Source organism: Schistocerca piceifrons, chromosome X (genome assembly GCF_021461385.2).
Source record: "Schistocerca piceifrons isolate TAMUIC-IGC-003096 chromosome X, iqSchPice1.1, whole genome shotgun sequence".
In the NCBI taxonomy this organism is placed as follows: Eukaryota; Metazoa; Arthropoda; class Insecta; order Orthoptera; family Acrididae; genus Schistocerca; species Schistocerca piceifrons.
Genome location: NC_060149.1, coordinates 290,205,303 through 290,222,032, shown reverse-complemented (window position 1 = coordinate 290,222,032; position 16,730 = coordinate 290,205,303). Strand labels below are relative to the sequence as shown.

At 43.8% G+C, this 16,730-nt stretch overlaps 1 protein-coding gene across 5 annotated transcripts in view; it reads left to right on the top strand.

Annotated features, from left to right (window-relative positions):
* Positions 1-16,730, top strand: part of LOC124721389 (F-box/LRR-repeat protein 20) — a 288,331-nt gene that overhangs the window by 53,631 nt on the left and 217,970 nt on the right. For 2 of the 5 annotated variants that reach the window (XM_047246326.1, XM_047246328.1), the window contains exon 2: positions 1,467-1,598. The exons of the other annotated variants lie outside the window; for them this stretch is intronic. In XM_047246326.1, coding sequence (XP_047102282.1) covers positions 1,512-1,598 — 87 coding nt within the window. In that variant the 5' untranslated portion in view covers positions 1,467-1,511. The remainder of the gene's footprint in view (positions 1-1,466; positions 1,599-16,730) is intronic. 5 annotated transcript variants of the gene reach the window in all.

The following is a 16,730-nucleotide window of genomic DNA, read 5'->3' as shown; positions in this document are numbered from 1 at the left end:
AGATGGACATAACAGAATTACGAGAATAATGGGTCAGAAATTGTCGTCACATAAGTAAGAAATATTAAGAAGAAAGTAAATTGTGGTTTGGAGAAAGGAGCAGCGTTAATTTTGACGTTCATAACCATCTTAAGGCCCGGCCTTATAGTACAGTGCCTGCTGCACCAATCGTCGGCTTAAAAACAGGCACGGACCATGCAAGAGTATTCTGCGAGCTGCTTTAACTGTAAGGTATTTTGTGGCTGTCACTGTAGTCTTGCCTGTATGACAGCGTTAGTTGGAAGTAGATGTTTCTTCACGGATGTGGTCGAATAGGTAGTACAGCTTGGCGGCTGCATACTCTTGAATTAATTTTTCGTTTCATCTCAAGGTATTTTTCCTAAATACATAAGATAATGGCTTTTCAGTATCCTCTCCTTCGCAAGGGGTCTTCAAACAATCAACGCCCTTCGATAGGCATAGTGATTCTGTGTCGTATCGCTGATTCATATTTAGCGCAGGTAGAAATCAATTTTACTCGAAAGAGTGATGTCAAAACTTCATCATTTGGAATTCCTCACATATTTGTTATACTAGGCCGGACCTTACGGTGCTTATGAATTTCAGCATTAACGCTGCTCCTCTCTCCAAACCACAATTTGCTTTCTTCTTAACATTTGTTACTTCTATGATGACAGTTTGACCCCACTGTTCTTGCAGTTCTTTGACGTCAGGGTCTGTTTTGTCACATCATGTCACAATGCCCTTACAAAATTAAGAATACGAGGGTTGGAACTATAATAGTTATAGGTATTTACAGCTCGTACAAAATGATACGTGTTTCAAAGCTTTTACTGACCTTCAAAGTAGTCACCAGCATTGTTATAACCTGGTCGTAGGTTGTGTTCGAAAAATGAACAGCATTGAGACACTTTCTGCAGGACCTGGCCATCATTTTGCAGGACAATGCTCAAGCACGTACTGTGTAAGCTTTTAGTGATTTGTTTGACTGATGGGGCTGCTAAGTGCTATACCACGTACTACACTTCCCTGAGTTAAGCCCTCGTGAGTTCAACTCGATTTCTAAGCTGAAGGAAACACTTCAAGGCATTCGCTTCAGAATTGCTATAAATTCGTCGGCCAACAGACCGCGCCGCTCGAACTGTCAACACAACTGGCACTGCTAAGAGTATCCTACAACTTCCACATCGCTGGAAACGAGTTATACACAATGCTGGTAACTATTTTGAAGGTCAGTAAAACTTTGAAACACGTATCTATTTTGTACGAGCTGTAAATAAATAGTTGCCACTATTAAACTTCCAAACCTCGTATTTCAGTTCATAAAGGATAGGAGGTCGCCTGATATTTTTTTTCAAAAGCTTTACCGTTTGTTAGTTTCTGATAGTATTTATGAAAACGATGCCAGCGTTTTCATGGAACTGATTCTGCTCCGTGTTACTAACCTAGTGTTCTATTATTTTTAGGTCTTACACCTTGCGGCTCCCTAGACCAGTTAGGTTCCACACGCAATGCGGTCGTGGAGAAAGAAGCTGGACAAGAACAGAAGGAAACGAAGGAGCCAACAAAAGCCTGTCGTATCACATAGAACTTTTCAGGTAGTGAAAACAACTTCGTAGCCGTCGATTCTTATATGAGTGAATTGAAACTTTTTCACCTTTAGTGTAACATCACAGAATTCAGTACTCATGTGGTGGAGGTAACTGTCTTAGCACAGGAAAGATAAACATTTTACAGACTGTGCCCTCGACGGGAAGATAAATACAAAGTTGTGAGAGCAAAAGACGGTGTGGGTATTCTTGCGTCGCATACGGCTTCTTCCTCCATAATGCCAGGTGCATATTGCCACGCAGGCGACTAAGGGCTGGGCAGGGCAGCACATGGCAGGTTTTTGTGACAAACGGGTGAAAACGCAATAACAGATTGAGGCGCAGGCCGCGGCAGAGCAGAGCTTCAGCCTTCGCCGCGCTGTGTCCGGGACACAGTCTTGCGCCACACAGCTGACGGGTGACGGGCGGCACGCACACCAACTGCTCTCGTGGTGTGGGCTCGACAGTGGAAACTGCCTCCTAATATGTGCACACATTGTGTCGCAAAGTATTTCCTGCCCTGCCCTTCGTCGGCTGCGTCTCAGTGATCCGATTGACAGATACTGTCAAAGAGTTAATGAACTACTTCGACCCTTCTCTCCGCGCCAAACTTCCTGGAGCTCCACAGCGATCCCTGGGGTCGATAACTCGAGACGTATATGTATTCCATGAAACAGAGAGATCATTTCGTTCAAAGACCCACAGGACTGTAATAGGAGTGTCTGGGAGCTGGGCAGATGGAAAATGCACTATAGTTTGCAGAAGTCCACCAGCATCAAAAAATGAGAGCATGTATCTGGGACACATAATCTGAAAGTTTAGCGTCACAATACAGCGTTGTGCCATATTAAATAAGTTGTACACATTAAAAAATGAAATACAACCAGAAATTATTCCCAGCACCATAGCAAATGCTACGGGAAATGGTTATTTTAGCTGATAGTGACGTGGTGTGTTATTTGTGAGGTTTCCCAAGAAATCTAGGGGCAGTGAATCTCTTTCCTGAGAAACAAGAGGAAGGCTCAAAAGATCCTGGTGATGGCTGGCAGGGGTGCAATTCGTCACCCCTGTGCATCCCAGAAAAGTCCAGTGGGATTCGTATCTACGATCTTTGCTCGATAGTCTATTCCTGGTCTGTGGAAAATGCATCATAGAGAAGAGCTCGATGTGGACGGGCATTACCATACACAAAGAGGACCATCAACGAAGAGGAAAGAATACACGTGATGCTGCAGTACCTCATACAGGGTGGTCAGAAAAAGTCTGAAAAGCTTGTAAAAGGGCGTTGCAAGGTAGGTTGTGCTGAGAAATAGTTAAGGAAAAATTCTATACGTTTCGCCGTTTCAGAGTTAAGTATCACTGAAGGTAGCCAATCAGGTCTTTGAGCGCGCAAATTCCAGCGACTCGCCAGAGATTCTGTCGCCGAATTTGTGCTTCGTTTGGTTTCCTAAAATCGAACAGTAGAGAGATGCAAAAGTTGGATATGGGACGGTAGTAAGGCTCGAACCCGAACCAAGGAGTGAGCGGTCTCTAGCGCTATCATCGGCGCTACTAGAACAATTGGCACTAGGTGTCTTTGACGAGTTGTCTGAATTTGCGCGCGCAACGGTCTGATTGGCTAACTTCAGTGTTAATTACTTCGGAGAAGGCGCAACGTATCGATTTTTTTTCTTAAGAATGATTTTTCAGCACAACTCACTCTGCAACTCCCTTACAAGCTTTTCGGACTATTTCTGGCCACCCTGTATAAATGTCTGGGCACTAGAATGTCTCTCAAACCGCCAACGATGATTTGTGGCTCCGTACTACCATTCAACACAATGATTACCCACATTAGAAACACCAACTTGGTCTGCCCACGATGTTTGTGATTTCTTACTGTCTACAAATTTCCTTACGTTCGGCTCTGTAGCCGAGCGGTCAGTGCATCTGACTGTGTGCGGATGATGATGATGATGATGATGATGAATTGCTCGGTTATCAGCGCCCGTACAAATTCCCAACCTTTGTTCAGTCCAGTCTCGCCACTTTCATGAATGATGATGAAAGGATGATGACAGCACTAGCACCCAGTCATCTCGAGGCAAGTGAAAATCCCTGATCCTGCCGGGAATCGAACCCGGGATCCAGGGAAGTAACATAAAACATACATTATGCATGAAACTCTGCAAACCTTCTTTCATCCAAATCTGCGTTACATTTGCGGCACATTTTGACAATTATATCTTTAAAAAGCGAACATGTTCTTCTGATCTAGCCTGCGAAAATATTTTTACCTTGTCGGTCGCAGCAGGATGGTTATCGACACTGTGGGTACATATGGGTTAACGTCCAGCTGACTGAGTTGTACGCTTGTGTGCAAGTCTTTCGATACTGCAGCAAATGTGTGCCCTATCGCCAGGGAAGGTCGTTGGGACAGACATCCTGTGGTGTTCGTACCACAAAGCGTGAGCAGTTACCAGAACAGAGTATTCCTCTTATTTGTACGAGACCTCGTAGCCTGTTGTCCATAAAGATTGCTAAACTTTGTTAAAAAATTTAAAAAAAATAAGAAATCAAGTAAGGTTCATATTATTTGTACGTAAAGTTGAATATTCATCCGCGTCCGAGGCAAGTTTATATTTAGTAACAAAGACGTTCATCTGGGCTTGGGACCGGCAGTGGCTGTTGCAAGGCAGCTAACCCCAGGCGGAGGCTCAAGAGATTTCACCAGTTGAGATACGTGAGATCTTGGTTTACCAGCAAGAACAACATACAAATAGACATCAAGCAAAGAATAGCAGTGTGAATGAAATGCATGTTTTCCCACAGGGAGACGCTCAGCTCAAAATCTATATCAGCAAATACTGAAATGAGAATCTGTAATACAGTGATATGCCCAGCTGTAATGTACAGTTCAGAAACCTGGAGCGTGACAAAACACGAAAAGGATAAACTGTTAATATCTGAAAGGACAGTAATGAGAAACTATGGGGACCAACCGTGGATAAAGGAGGATGGAGGAAGAGGACGAGGAGGAATGAGGAAATCTCTCTCTTGAAGCAACAAACAACAATAATGAAGAAACTGAATAGCAAGAGAAGCCAGTGTGCAGGGCATTTAGCTCGTATGCCAGAAGAAAGACAGATGCAGAAAGCATTTAAGGGGATACCGAACACCAGACTCCCGATACGAAGACCAAGGCAGCGCTGGATGAACGAGCTGGTGATGGGCCTGGCAGCCCTGGAGACTGAGGACACCTGGAGGATCCGAGCACAAAACAGAAAGGAATGGAGGCAATTCGTGGATGCAGCAATTGGTCTGTATGGCCTGTGGCCGCAGGATATATATATCTATGTAAAATTTAAGGTTGTGAAAACACTACCTATCGTAATAACTATATGGTAGATCATTTATAAAAAAAGAAAAATCACTGTAATGTGCGAGCTGGCATGCAGTTCGGTCCGGTACTTGTTGAGAGCTTAGTTGCTGAGTTAGAAAAAGGAAAAAAAAATTAGAAACAGCATTGCACTTTTATTGTATTTTGGAACGAAATCCTCCATCTAGATAGAAAAAAATTTGGTTTGGTTTTTACCTTATAACTCGTTCCGTTGTGCACTATCTTCAGATCAGCGGTTGAAAGCATAATGTACATAAATAAAACTGCAAAGATAAATTGGTCACTCCCCAAAACTGTGCGCTAATATCATGTAACACTGCCTCCAAACTTGATAATGGCTACAATTCGACGAGGAAGGGATTCCACTAGTTTCTTCACGTTTGTCATATCCAGCTGAAGCATCTCATTCATTGATGATTAGATCCCGTAGAGCTACCAAATTGGCGGCGGGGGGGGGGGGGGGGGTGATATTTAGATATTTACTTCTACGTTTCACCGCTGTTGCAAATAGTCTCAGACAGTTACTATAGGATTAAGATAGTGTACATGAGTGTTCACCCAACCAGGAACGTGTACGTAAGGCCCTTTGAAAGCGTCTGTCGTCATCTTGGAAGTTTGGTGTGTCCACAGCATATTCGTCATGAAAATGTAGAAGAAAGGGCAAAAATTTGGTCGCCGAGAATTATGAAATAAACATTCTGGTTTGTTCTCATGGCAGCCAGAAGAATAGGCTCAAGTCATGGTACGAAGAACACCCCCAAAAATCACAGAAGCACTTCCTACCTTAATCACACCCTCTACACACTGCGGGCTGAAAGCGTCATTGGACCGTTGGTGCACTCTTCAGCTTTCATTATTTGAAAAGAGGTAAAATCGCAGCTAGTTGGACCACAATACCTTCCTCCAGTCAGCTATGGTCCAGTAAAGTCTTTGGCCCATTGAAGAAATACAGTCTTGTGCTGCTGGACGCAATAGCCTTTTACGAGACGGCTCCAAAAGCCCATGCAACCAGTTCCTTTCGCAACGTTCGTTCGGAAACTGCTTGACATGAATTTGCATTCACCGACAGCAAAAATTCGTGTCGGGATTGAAATCGATTGTCACTGACAATCCTCCGGTCCTTGACTGTTTGGATATTTTTACGGCTATCATTCGACGTAGACGCACCGGGCAGTCCGTGCTGATACACCAACAAATAGGACATCTTTATTCACGACAGTCATGGACACGTCCAAACACGACAGTTTATTTCAGTCACCTTGTCGGGCTTACACGTCGACCCGTTTTAGCACCATCTACAGCGCCCGAAGCAACCAGTGAGCCCTTTTAAGGGGGAGATTAATATTTTGTCCAGTGAGGTTACGCAACAAGAATTCTAGCACGAAATATGCAATCTCTTCTACATTTACCCAAGGCTAAAGTAGGAGCTATAAGTGTGAACCTAGACTTGTGGTAACAGGTATGAAGAAAACAAATGTACTGCCACATGGCATTGACATATTACACCTTAGTCAAATGACGTATCAAAAAACAAAAGAAAGAACCACTCCTGTAGCTAAGGAATTGGAGGAATTAGTACTTTTTGCATTTAAAACCATAAGTGAATGAAAACTAGCAGATATAATGTTTCTAAACAAATAAAGACTCTAGGTAAAAGAAATAAGTATATCGTGTGTCCAGGTCTAACGAACGTGTGGTAACATAAGACCTATAGCAAGATGCGCCCTCAACCCTGCAGACATACACCGGGGAGAATTACATCCCACACAAATTTCTTTTGTTGATTACTCACTTGATTTTAACTTTGGAAAATGTTAGTGAGCATGTAAATTAGCTTGATAGTGCTGGCCTAAGCAGCCAGTATGTTGTGTTTTTTTTCTGCTCTACCTGCATAGTAATGTTGATAGATAGTTGATGTTGGATTTGTTGGACCCCTGTGTGTCTTATGTGGATTAGATAGGCCGTGCTACCAAGGAGGCTGATCAGTAACAAGCAGACTAGATGGAAAGGAGATTTAGCTTCTGCCCCAGCAACCGTGACAGAAAAACAAAAAACAGCTGTACTTCATGCGACTTAAGCACGTGTGATGAACACAGAGTACTAATATGCTATAAGCGCATCGAGTGACAAACAATATCAAGAAATTATATAGGTAAGACAGACTGCTGCAGATTCTGTAACTTCTTTGTTTTGTCAGTAAATCTGACATTATTTGTGGATAATGGGATCGTTGTTTTGCTCATGACGCGTTTAAGTGATTCCATATCTTTTTTTTTTTTTTTTTTTTTTTTTTTTTTTTTTTTTTTTTTTTTTTTTTTCACACCCAATGAGTTGAACATTTTTGTCTGTTTCTGTATACCTGTTCATTCTTAAATTTATACTAACTCTAAAAACTTATTTTCTTGTTTAGGTGATGACAAAGTATTTAAAATTTCATTAACCTGTGATTCAACTAAAAGATAACACCACACGATACTCTTTAAAAATCAGTATATATAGTGGTTTTATGTACGTGTGTCTTTTAAACTGTCGTCTAAAAGATGTCGCTCTATGGTTGGGGTAAAATATGAAAGGAAAACAAGATGGAGACGCAATACTGTTTCTTTAGGACTTCCAATTAGTTATTAACGAGCTCAAATATAAACCATGACGCGATGAAATGTAAACATCAAGCATTGACAGTCACTCATTAAACCCATGTTTAGGAGGAATGAGAACGTGTTAAGTGTTGGAGAGTTCATGCTTTTGGATAAATGGCCCCCAATTCTTCCCCCCCACCCCTTTTCTCCCCACTCTCCTTCACTTCATATCAGAAGAGCTTATTGGACACCATTTCGACAAACGGCCGTTTTGAAGTGCAGAGCTGATAGATATCAATTTCCGTAACAACCGGTAACTGTAAATGAATATCTTCGATTACTGGTTTAATTAAAGTGTTCGAAATTGGTGAGGTAGTTCATTCAGTTTATCAGTACTTGCGTTAGTAGGTGATGCATTCATGATGTGTATTATGATCACAGAGACCTTTTTTGTTTCGAGTCTCATCGCTGCATATAGGAAGCACTGAGGTTCATTTGTTTTCGGACGAGCGCTTGCGTCAGAATTTGTCGCGACAGGTCAGAGTGTCATAGATACGCCTATCGCCAACAAAACAAGATGACAGCTCAAAATACATCAAATGTCTGTTCTTCCTAGGATTATTCCGCAACTCGTCTAATTAATTTGAACTCACACCTTGTGTTGGTAACGCCTTTACTAACAAAAAGGCAAATGCAGGAATAAAATACGTCGGTATGGCTACAAATTATTCATGGAAATAACACAACTAGCCATTTGTAGCTATCTCCCAAGCCCTCCCCCACCCAAGTTTTCTCCGTTCGGTGAACTAGTTAGTTTATGCTGAACAACTTAAAACAATCACAGTTCCTGTAAGTTGTACAATAACACGTAGTGAGAGTATCTTCGTCGGCAATCCTGATCTTCTGTTGCCTAAGTTACCTATTGGGCGAGATGTCTTTCTACACCGACAATACTTTCCTATCAGCTGCGTTCTGTTGCTATTCAGCAGGGAAGTATCGAAAGTATACAAACAGTATTGTAGATGTCACTGCGAATCATGCTTTAGCAACGGCTACAAAGTAGCAATGTCTTTAAAGCAAGAAACTTACAGAATTTAAGGATCTGAAAAATAAAGTGCACATATCACGGAGGAAAATGTGAAGACCTTGAATTTACGGCACAGAGTGCAAAGCAGGAAGAACTTACTAACGTTAACGTAACTATTCTTACTTTTTAAAGGATGGTGAGTTACGGAGTGAAGGAAGGAGGGGGGAGGGTGTTGTGGGTGTGTGTGTGTGTGTGTGTGTGTGTGTGTGTGTGTGTGTGTGTGTGTGTGTGTGTAATAAACTGGTAGATTCTGTGAATTCAAGATAACCTCCGGAATGATTCGAAGCTACGTAAGTTTGTAGAATTTCAATCCAAGTTTAATTTTCCCTGAATGTAAAATTTTCCATTGATAATTTTCTATGAGTAACTGTCCATTTTGATTGTCGGAACAATAAAGTAAAAATAACATCGTTCTGTCATGTAAAGAATACCGCGCGACTGTGTTTGGTACGTCGTAACTGCAACATGTGAACGGGTAACTCATCTATTTCCAGACTGGTCAGCTCAATAAAAGCAACTTATACAGAATACGCTAAATTCAGGTTACTTAAAACATCAGGTAGTGCGTAAGAGGACTATTATATCCGTAAATAAGTGTTGGTGGAGCCACACAGCCCGTGTTGCCTTCTGGTATTTTCATACTTCGAGTAATCAGCTTTGCTGCATGTGTGTCATTTGCTGAGGTTGCAGCAAATTAGTAGCAACGTACTGCGTATCTATCCTTGCAATAGCTTTCGCCGAGAATCTGACTTTCCTATTGTTGTTCCTCTCAGATAGTAAATCGTGCATAGTAACAACCTGCAAGTTACTTTTAATGAAAATGTCCGAGGCTCTTAAAAACCGCAGAATAAATAGAGGTGTGCCCCCCTCCCTCTCTCCACCTCTCCCTTCCTCCCACCCCCACCCCCTTCTATACCATATAGGTACCATTTCATCAAAATAGTGTTAGCGAAGTTCTAAATTAGTAGGAAAATTAAGTTTTTTTTATTACGAACTGCTTTCATTATTTACGTGATCTTCCCACATTTTGCCCTTTCATACAGGACGTAAAAAGTTCTGGTAAATAAATACACTCCTGGAAATGGAAAAAAGAACACATTGACACCGGTGTGTCAGACCCACCATACTTGCTCCGGACACTGCGAGAGGGCTGTACAAGCAATGATCACACGCACGGCACAGCGGACACACCAGGAACCGCGGTGTTGGCCGTCGAATGGCGCTAGCTGCGCAGCATTTGTGCACCGCCGCCGTCAGTGTCAGCCAGTTTGCCGTGGCATACGGAGCTCCATCGCAGTCTTTAACACTGGTAGCATGCCGCGACAGCGTGGACGTGAACCGTATGTGCAGTTGACGGACTTTGAGCGAGGGCGTATAGTGGGCATGCGGGAGGCCGGGTGGACGTACTGCCGAATTGCTCAACACGTGGGGCGTGAGGTCTCCACAGTACATCGATGTTGTCGCCAGTGGTCGGCGGAAGGTGCACGTGCCCGTCGACCTGGGACCGGACCGCAGCGACTCACGGATGCACGCCAAGAACGTAGGATCCTACGCAGTGCCGTAGGGGACCGCACCGCCACTTCCCAGCAAATTAGGGACACTGTTGCTCCTGGGGTATCGGCGAGGACCATTCGCAACCGTCTCCATGAAGCTGGGCTACGGTCCCGCACACCGTTAGGCCGTCTTCCGCTCACGCCCCAACATCGTGCAGCCCGCCTCCAGTGGTGTCGCGACAGGCGTGAATGGAGGGACGAATGGAGACGTGTCGTCTTCAGCGATGAGAGTCGCTTCTGCCTTGGTGCCAATGATGGTCGTATGCGTGTTTGGCGCCGTGCAGGTGAGCGCCACAATCAGGACTGCATACGACCGAGGCACACAGGGCCAACACCCGGCATCATGGTGTGGGGAGCGATCTCCTACACTGGCCGTACACCACTGGTGATCGTCGAGGGGACACTGAATAGTGCACGGTACATCCAAACCGTCATCGAACCCATCGTTCTACCATTCCTAGACCGGCAAGGGAACTTGCTGTTCCAACAGGACAATGCACGTCCGCATGTATCCCGTGCCACCCAACGTGCTCTAGAAGGTGTAAGTCAACTACCCTGGCCAGCAAGATCTCCGGATCTGTCCCCCATTGAGCATGTTTGGGACTGGATGAAGCGTCGTCTCACGCGGTCTGCACGTCCAGCACGAACGCTGGTCCAACTGAGGCGCCAGGTGGAAATGGCATGGCAAGCCGTTCCACAGGACTACATCCAGCATCTCTACGATCGTCTCCATGGGAGAATAGCAGCCTGCATTGCTGCGAAAGGTGGATATACACTGTACTAGTGGCGACATTGTGCATGCTCTGTTGCCTGTGTCTATGTGCCTGTGGTTCTGTCAGTGTGATCATGTGATGTATCTGACCCCAGGAATGTGTCAATAAAGTTTCCCCTTCCTGGGACAATGAATTCACGGTGTTCTTATTTCAATTTCCAGGAGTGTACGTACAGTACTAGCACTGTAACGGCGGAACAGGGAAAATAGTAATTGCGTTATTGCGTTAAAGATATAGTTCTTAAGCATCATGTTTTATGCTAAATTTTCTCTATTTTCGAATTTCAAGTTGTTCATTATCTATGGATGAATGTTTGTGCAAAGCATTATAGCCGAACCCCACTCTCTTGATATGCCCCCCCCCTCCCGCCCCTCTCCCCCCCCCCCCTCCACATCCCTCGCCATCGCCGCCGCCTATTTGCGCCTGCGCAAGTGACAAGTTCAGGTTCTCTATACCTTGTTTTGACACTAAAAAAGTCTTGCAATATTTTCTGTATGTGGTACTATACCGTGGGTCAGATTCAACCTTCAACATCATGTCTCATGTCAGAGGCATGGTACGACCATGCTAACCACTTTACTTGTATCATCATTATCAGCAATCAGCGAGCATTGCATATTATGTTCATCTACTAATTGATAGAGATTATGATTTTAGACGCCAACTCTCAAAGCACAGAATTTTCTTAGTTCTTAGCTAATGTAGGCGTCTCCTGTCGGGGACACAGCTATCGCTGTAATTAATATTCAAATAAAACAGTGACGTGTCGCGTGCATTTTGGTTCACTATTACCGGTTTCGCTCGTCAGACGCGAGAATCAGCGGATAATGGTTATCGTGCTGACAACATGTTAGCGGGCCAGGAACACCGATCGGCACGACAGCCAAACACAAGGAAGTAAATAGTAGAAATTTACAAACGAATCCTACACTCAGTTAACGTGATTTTGTATCTAAGGCAACTGAAGCAAAAAGAAGAACAAAATAAATTTTCAACTGGTGAAAACGGAGTACAATGCTTTTAGCAAACTAAATAGAGATTTCACAGCCAAACTTCGGGAATGGAAGTATGGTTTTGAATTAATGCACTGAGACATGAACGTTTAGTTCGAAAATAGTTTAAAACGAGTAGTTGCCGAACGAGCTTGGAGTTGTAAAGTAAAAGGTAAATCTGATCGCAATGCGAAGGTTGGTTTGAACACTGCAGTGATTGATTGGGTATTATCACATTGGAGTTTGCTTCTGATTTTTCGAACGGACTGATACAGCCAGTTATTAAAAAAAGTCTACGGCATAACGTGGACTCATGGCATTTTTCACATATAACAGTCATTGCCAGAGTTCAGACAAGCGAGATGTGACACGAAAAATCCTAAAGCTGTCCCAGGATTGAGCCCCAAGCATATAGATTCGTAGGCTGACTGGATCCAAATGTACACAGAGTAACACATGAAGAGACAGGTGAACTAAATTAGTGGTAGATGCAGTAGAACAAACAAATGGATCGCGGAAATAAATGGAGTGGAAGACGACGTGTAGCCAGGCGATTGGAAGGCAGATGGTCGCGTTAAATATTAGACATGAGAAAACATGCAAGAGCAACATGGATTTGTATTGCGGCAGACTGTGACAGATGTAAAAGAGTGGAGGAGGCATTTATTTTGCAGTGAATGTTAAATGGATAACAATTACCGGTGTGCAAAACTTAAGGTCGAAAGTAATTTTCGCATGGTGTGTCACTGCCAAGCAAAGTTGGACTATACATAGAACTTGTACAGTATATTGCAGGAAAAAACTCGCATTAAGACCAACAGTAATGACATTTCGAATAAAAGATAAAAATTACACGGCAGTTACCACAATTTATGGTAGTCCCCTGGAGAACACTAAAGGAAAATGGTTCTTAAGAGCGTATGTGATCACCACTGATGACAATGTTTGATCTGCAAGGTGCTTCCATGTTGGCCGCAAGGTTGGCAAAAGGACTTTCTGTGCTAGGGTGTTCCTTTCCTCCACCAGTGCGGTTGGCATTTGCTAGTCGGTCGCTGGTGCATGTGGACATGCAGCAATACATCTCCCTAACTCGTCCTACATGGGCTCCGTTGGATTAAGTCGGGGGAACGGGCAGGACAGTCCATTTGCCGAATATCCCCTCTTTCCAAGAGGTGCTCAACTTGTGCCGTTCCATGCAGTCACGCATTGACATCCACAAAAATGAAGTTAGGGCCGAGTACATCCCTGAAAAGACGCACATGTAGGAGTGCAGTGACACAATGACGTTGAGCGGTGAATGTACCATGTTCAAAGATCTGGATGTCAGTACGCCCATGCAACATTATGCCTCCCCGCACCGTAGCATCTTGGACACCAAGCACTGTTACGGAGAGAGGTAGGAACTTTCACGTAACACACCAAATAACGTCGTCGAATACATAGAAAGAAAGATCCCTTATCATTTAGCCACAATATAGTAGGTCAGCAACTGGAAGCAATTAATTCCATAAATTATCTGAGAGTACGCATTAGGAGTGATTTAAAATGGAATGATCATATAAAGTTGATCGTCGGTAAAGCAGATGCCAGACTGAGATTCATTGGAAGAATCCTAAGGAAATGCAATCCGAAAACAAAGAAAGTAGGTTATAGTACACTTGTTCGCCCACTGCTTGAATACTGCTCTGCAGTGTGGGATCCGTACCAAAAAAAATGGTTCAAATGGCTCTGAGCACTATGCGACTTAACTTCTGAGGTCATCAGTCGCCTAGAACTTAGAACTAATTAAACCTAACTAACTTAATGACATCACACAAATCCATGCCCGAGGCAGGATTCGAACCTGCGACCATAGCGGTCGCTCGGTTCCAGACTGTAGCGCCTAGAACTGCACGGCCACACCGGCCGGCGATCCGTACCAGATAGGGTTGATAGAAGAGATAGAGAAGATCCAACGGAGAGCAGCGCACTTCGTTACAGGATCATTTAGTAATCGCGAAAGCATTACGGAGATGATAGATGAACTCCAGTGGAAGACTCTGCAAGAGAGACGCTCAGTAGCTCGGTACGGGCTTTTGTTGAAGTTTCGAGAACGTACCTTCACCGAGCAGTCAAGCAGTATATTGCTCCCTCCTACGTATATCTCGCGAAGAGACCATGAGGATAAAATCAGAGAGATTAGAGCCCACACAGAAGCACAGCGACAATCCTTCTTTCCACGAACAATACGAGACTGGAATAGAAGGGAGAACCGATAGAGGTACTCAGGGTACCCTCCGCCACACACCGTCAGGTGGCTTGCGGAGTATGGATGTAGATGTAGAGAACATAATCGTTTTGGTCCTTTTCTAATTAAGTTTTTAACCTATTGACGTAGCACAGCAGTTAGCGCAGTGGACTCGGATTCGTAGTTACGGCGATTCAAATCCCCTTTTTGTCATTCAGATTTGGTTTTCCCGTGGTTTCGCCAAATCGCTTAAGGAAAATGGTAGGTTAGTTCTTTTCAAAAGGACAGGACCTATTTTCATCCCCTCCCGTCTTCCAATCGAAGCTTGTGCATGGTGTGCAATCACCTCGTCGGACGGAATGCTAAACCCTAAAATTCATTCGTCACTCACTCACTCACTTCTTCATTCATTCGTCACTCACTCACTCACTTCTTCATTCATTCGTCACTCACTCACTCACTTCTTCATTCATTCGTTATTAAAATTCACTCACCCAATCAGTCATTCATTCATTCATTCGTTATTATGATTATTGTCCATCACTTCACGTTGCAAGTAATACTACACATAAAACTTTGAAGACCTCATTCCTATAACTCACTCCAGAGACAGCAGTAGATGGATAAATTTCAACGCGCGCGCGTGTGCGCGTGCGCGTGCGCGTGTGTGTGTGTGTGTGTGTGTGTGTGTGTGTGTGTGGAGGGGGAGGGGGTGGGGGTGGGAGGGGATCATGTCTTCCGACCGGCCAGTCGTAATCAACCGAAGGAGGACACCGTTAGGTACAGCCTGCTCGGCCTTTATTCTTGTAAGCGCATGCAGCTGCTCCCAGCTTCCTGTTGTAGAATACCACAGTAAGTTCGGGCGGTGTAGTAATGCTCGCCGAGGGAAATGACACAGCTCTAAGGCGCTGCCCTTTCTGCAGTTGGATTCTGGATCGATTCCCGATAGGCCACCCGCATTTAGCTTTCCCGTGCTTATACTGAGTAACTCAAGGAATTACTCCTTTAACAGAGGCGACCACCAATGGATGATACGAAAATAACATTCCACTGGTGATTTATGGACACGGGACTTGGCATAACGCGTGACTTTCGAGCGGGGTCAATGTTCGCACCTGACACACACATAGCAGAAACACCAGCACAAATAGAGGAAGGTGTTAATTCATAGCACAGTTATCTGGCGTAATAAATTACAACACCTTGAGTAAAACACTTTCAAGCGAACTTAACGACAACAATAAAGGGCAACTACATATCGAAAATACTCTTTGCAACGCCTCTCTCTCTCTCTCTCTCTCTCTCTCTCTCTCTCTCTCTCTCTCTCTCTTCCTTCTAATTTGCTACTGGAACCTTTATAATTCCGTACGCTTCTTACTGCAATTCAATACCAGCTTTGCGCACAACACATAATCTCGTATATCGCCTCGAATTATTACCCAGGAGATTTAAGCGACGTTGTGGGCTCTACACTTAACGAGTGGAAAGTTAGTCCTTTCTGCACGTACTCAAGATCATAAAGCCACAGTCCTTTTCTATACACGTAAAGGTCGTACGCCAAGAATCTGAAGCTGCCGCTTTACACTGTCAGATAATTCGTTTATGTATTACGCATCCCTGGTACACACCCAGTGTTAACTTGGCTCCCGTTGTACACTTGCCGATCATTGTAATGCACTGGGCTCTAGTAGTAAAGAAAAAAAAATATTCCAATCAAAGTGGATATCTATCAATACAGTGTAAAGAGCCTTTCGGAAGTATGGGAAGACTTAACACATTTATACACCGGTTTCTACTATTTACAAGACAACGGATTTGGAAAAAATAGCGAGCTGATTTTCAGGTATTTTTTTTCGTAAACTCATGCTGATCTTTGCCTCCACAACCGTAACTATGTTAGAAATCGGAATATGCTCGCGGAGCTTACAGCTAATTCGAGTTAACTTTATTGTGCAGTAATCCTTTTTTCATGTACCTAATAAACGCTACACGGTATTTCCTGCTGTCGATCTACTATCATCCATTCTCCGTGTAGGGATTGGAGTCAGCTCTGTCACAGCCAGAGATCTGCTTCTGGACCGGATGAGATTCATTGCACCATGCTCAGTCATCTGTACCCTGGAGCCAAAGGCAAGCTCCTATCTTGTCTCGGTGAGATGTAAGATCTGCTTTGATGATGGACAGCATCCAGCCACTTAGTAGGAGGCAGTATTAATTCCACTATGTAAACCTGGCAATGATCGTACCAACCCCTAACAGTTAACAGACTGCAGCTCTTACAAGCCTCGGCTGGCTCCTCGTTTCCGTAGATCACCTGTGACGCTCCCAATACGGTTTCATGCGCTACTGTTCTGCCCTTGACAACTTAATTCTCCTACTACAAGCATTTTTTTTTTTGTTTCACTGTGTGCCATCAGTGTCGTATTGACTCCAGGTAATTTACACGGGATATATTGGCAGTATCTTACTTATTTTAATGAATTGAGATAAAAATATACATTACTGAATTGTAAATAGGAAAACTATAAGTATTTAAAGATAAAAGGTCAGA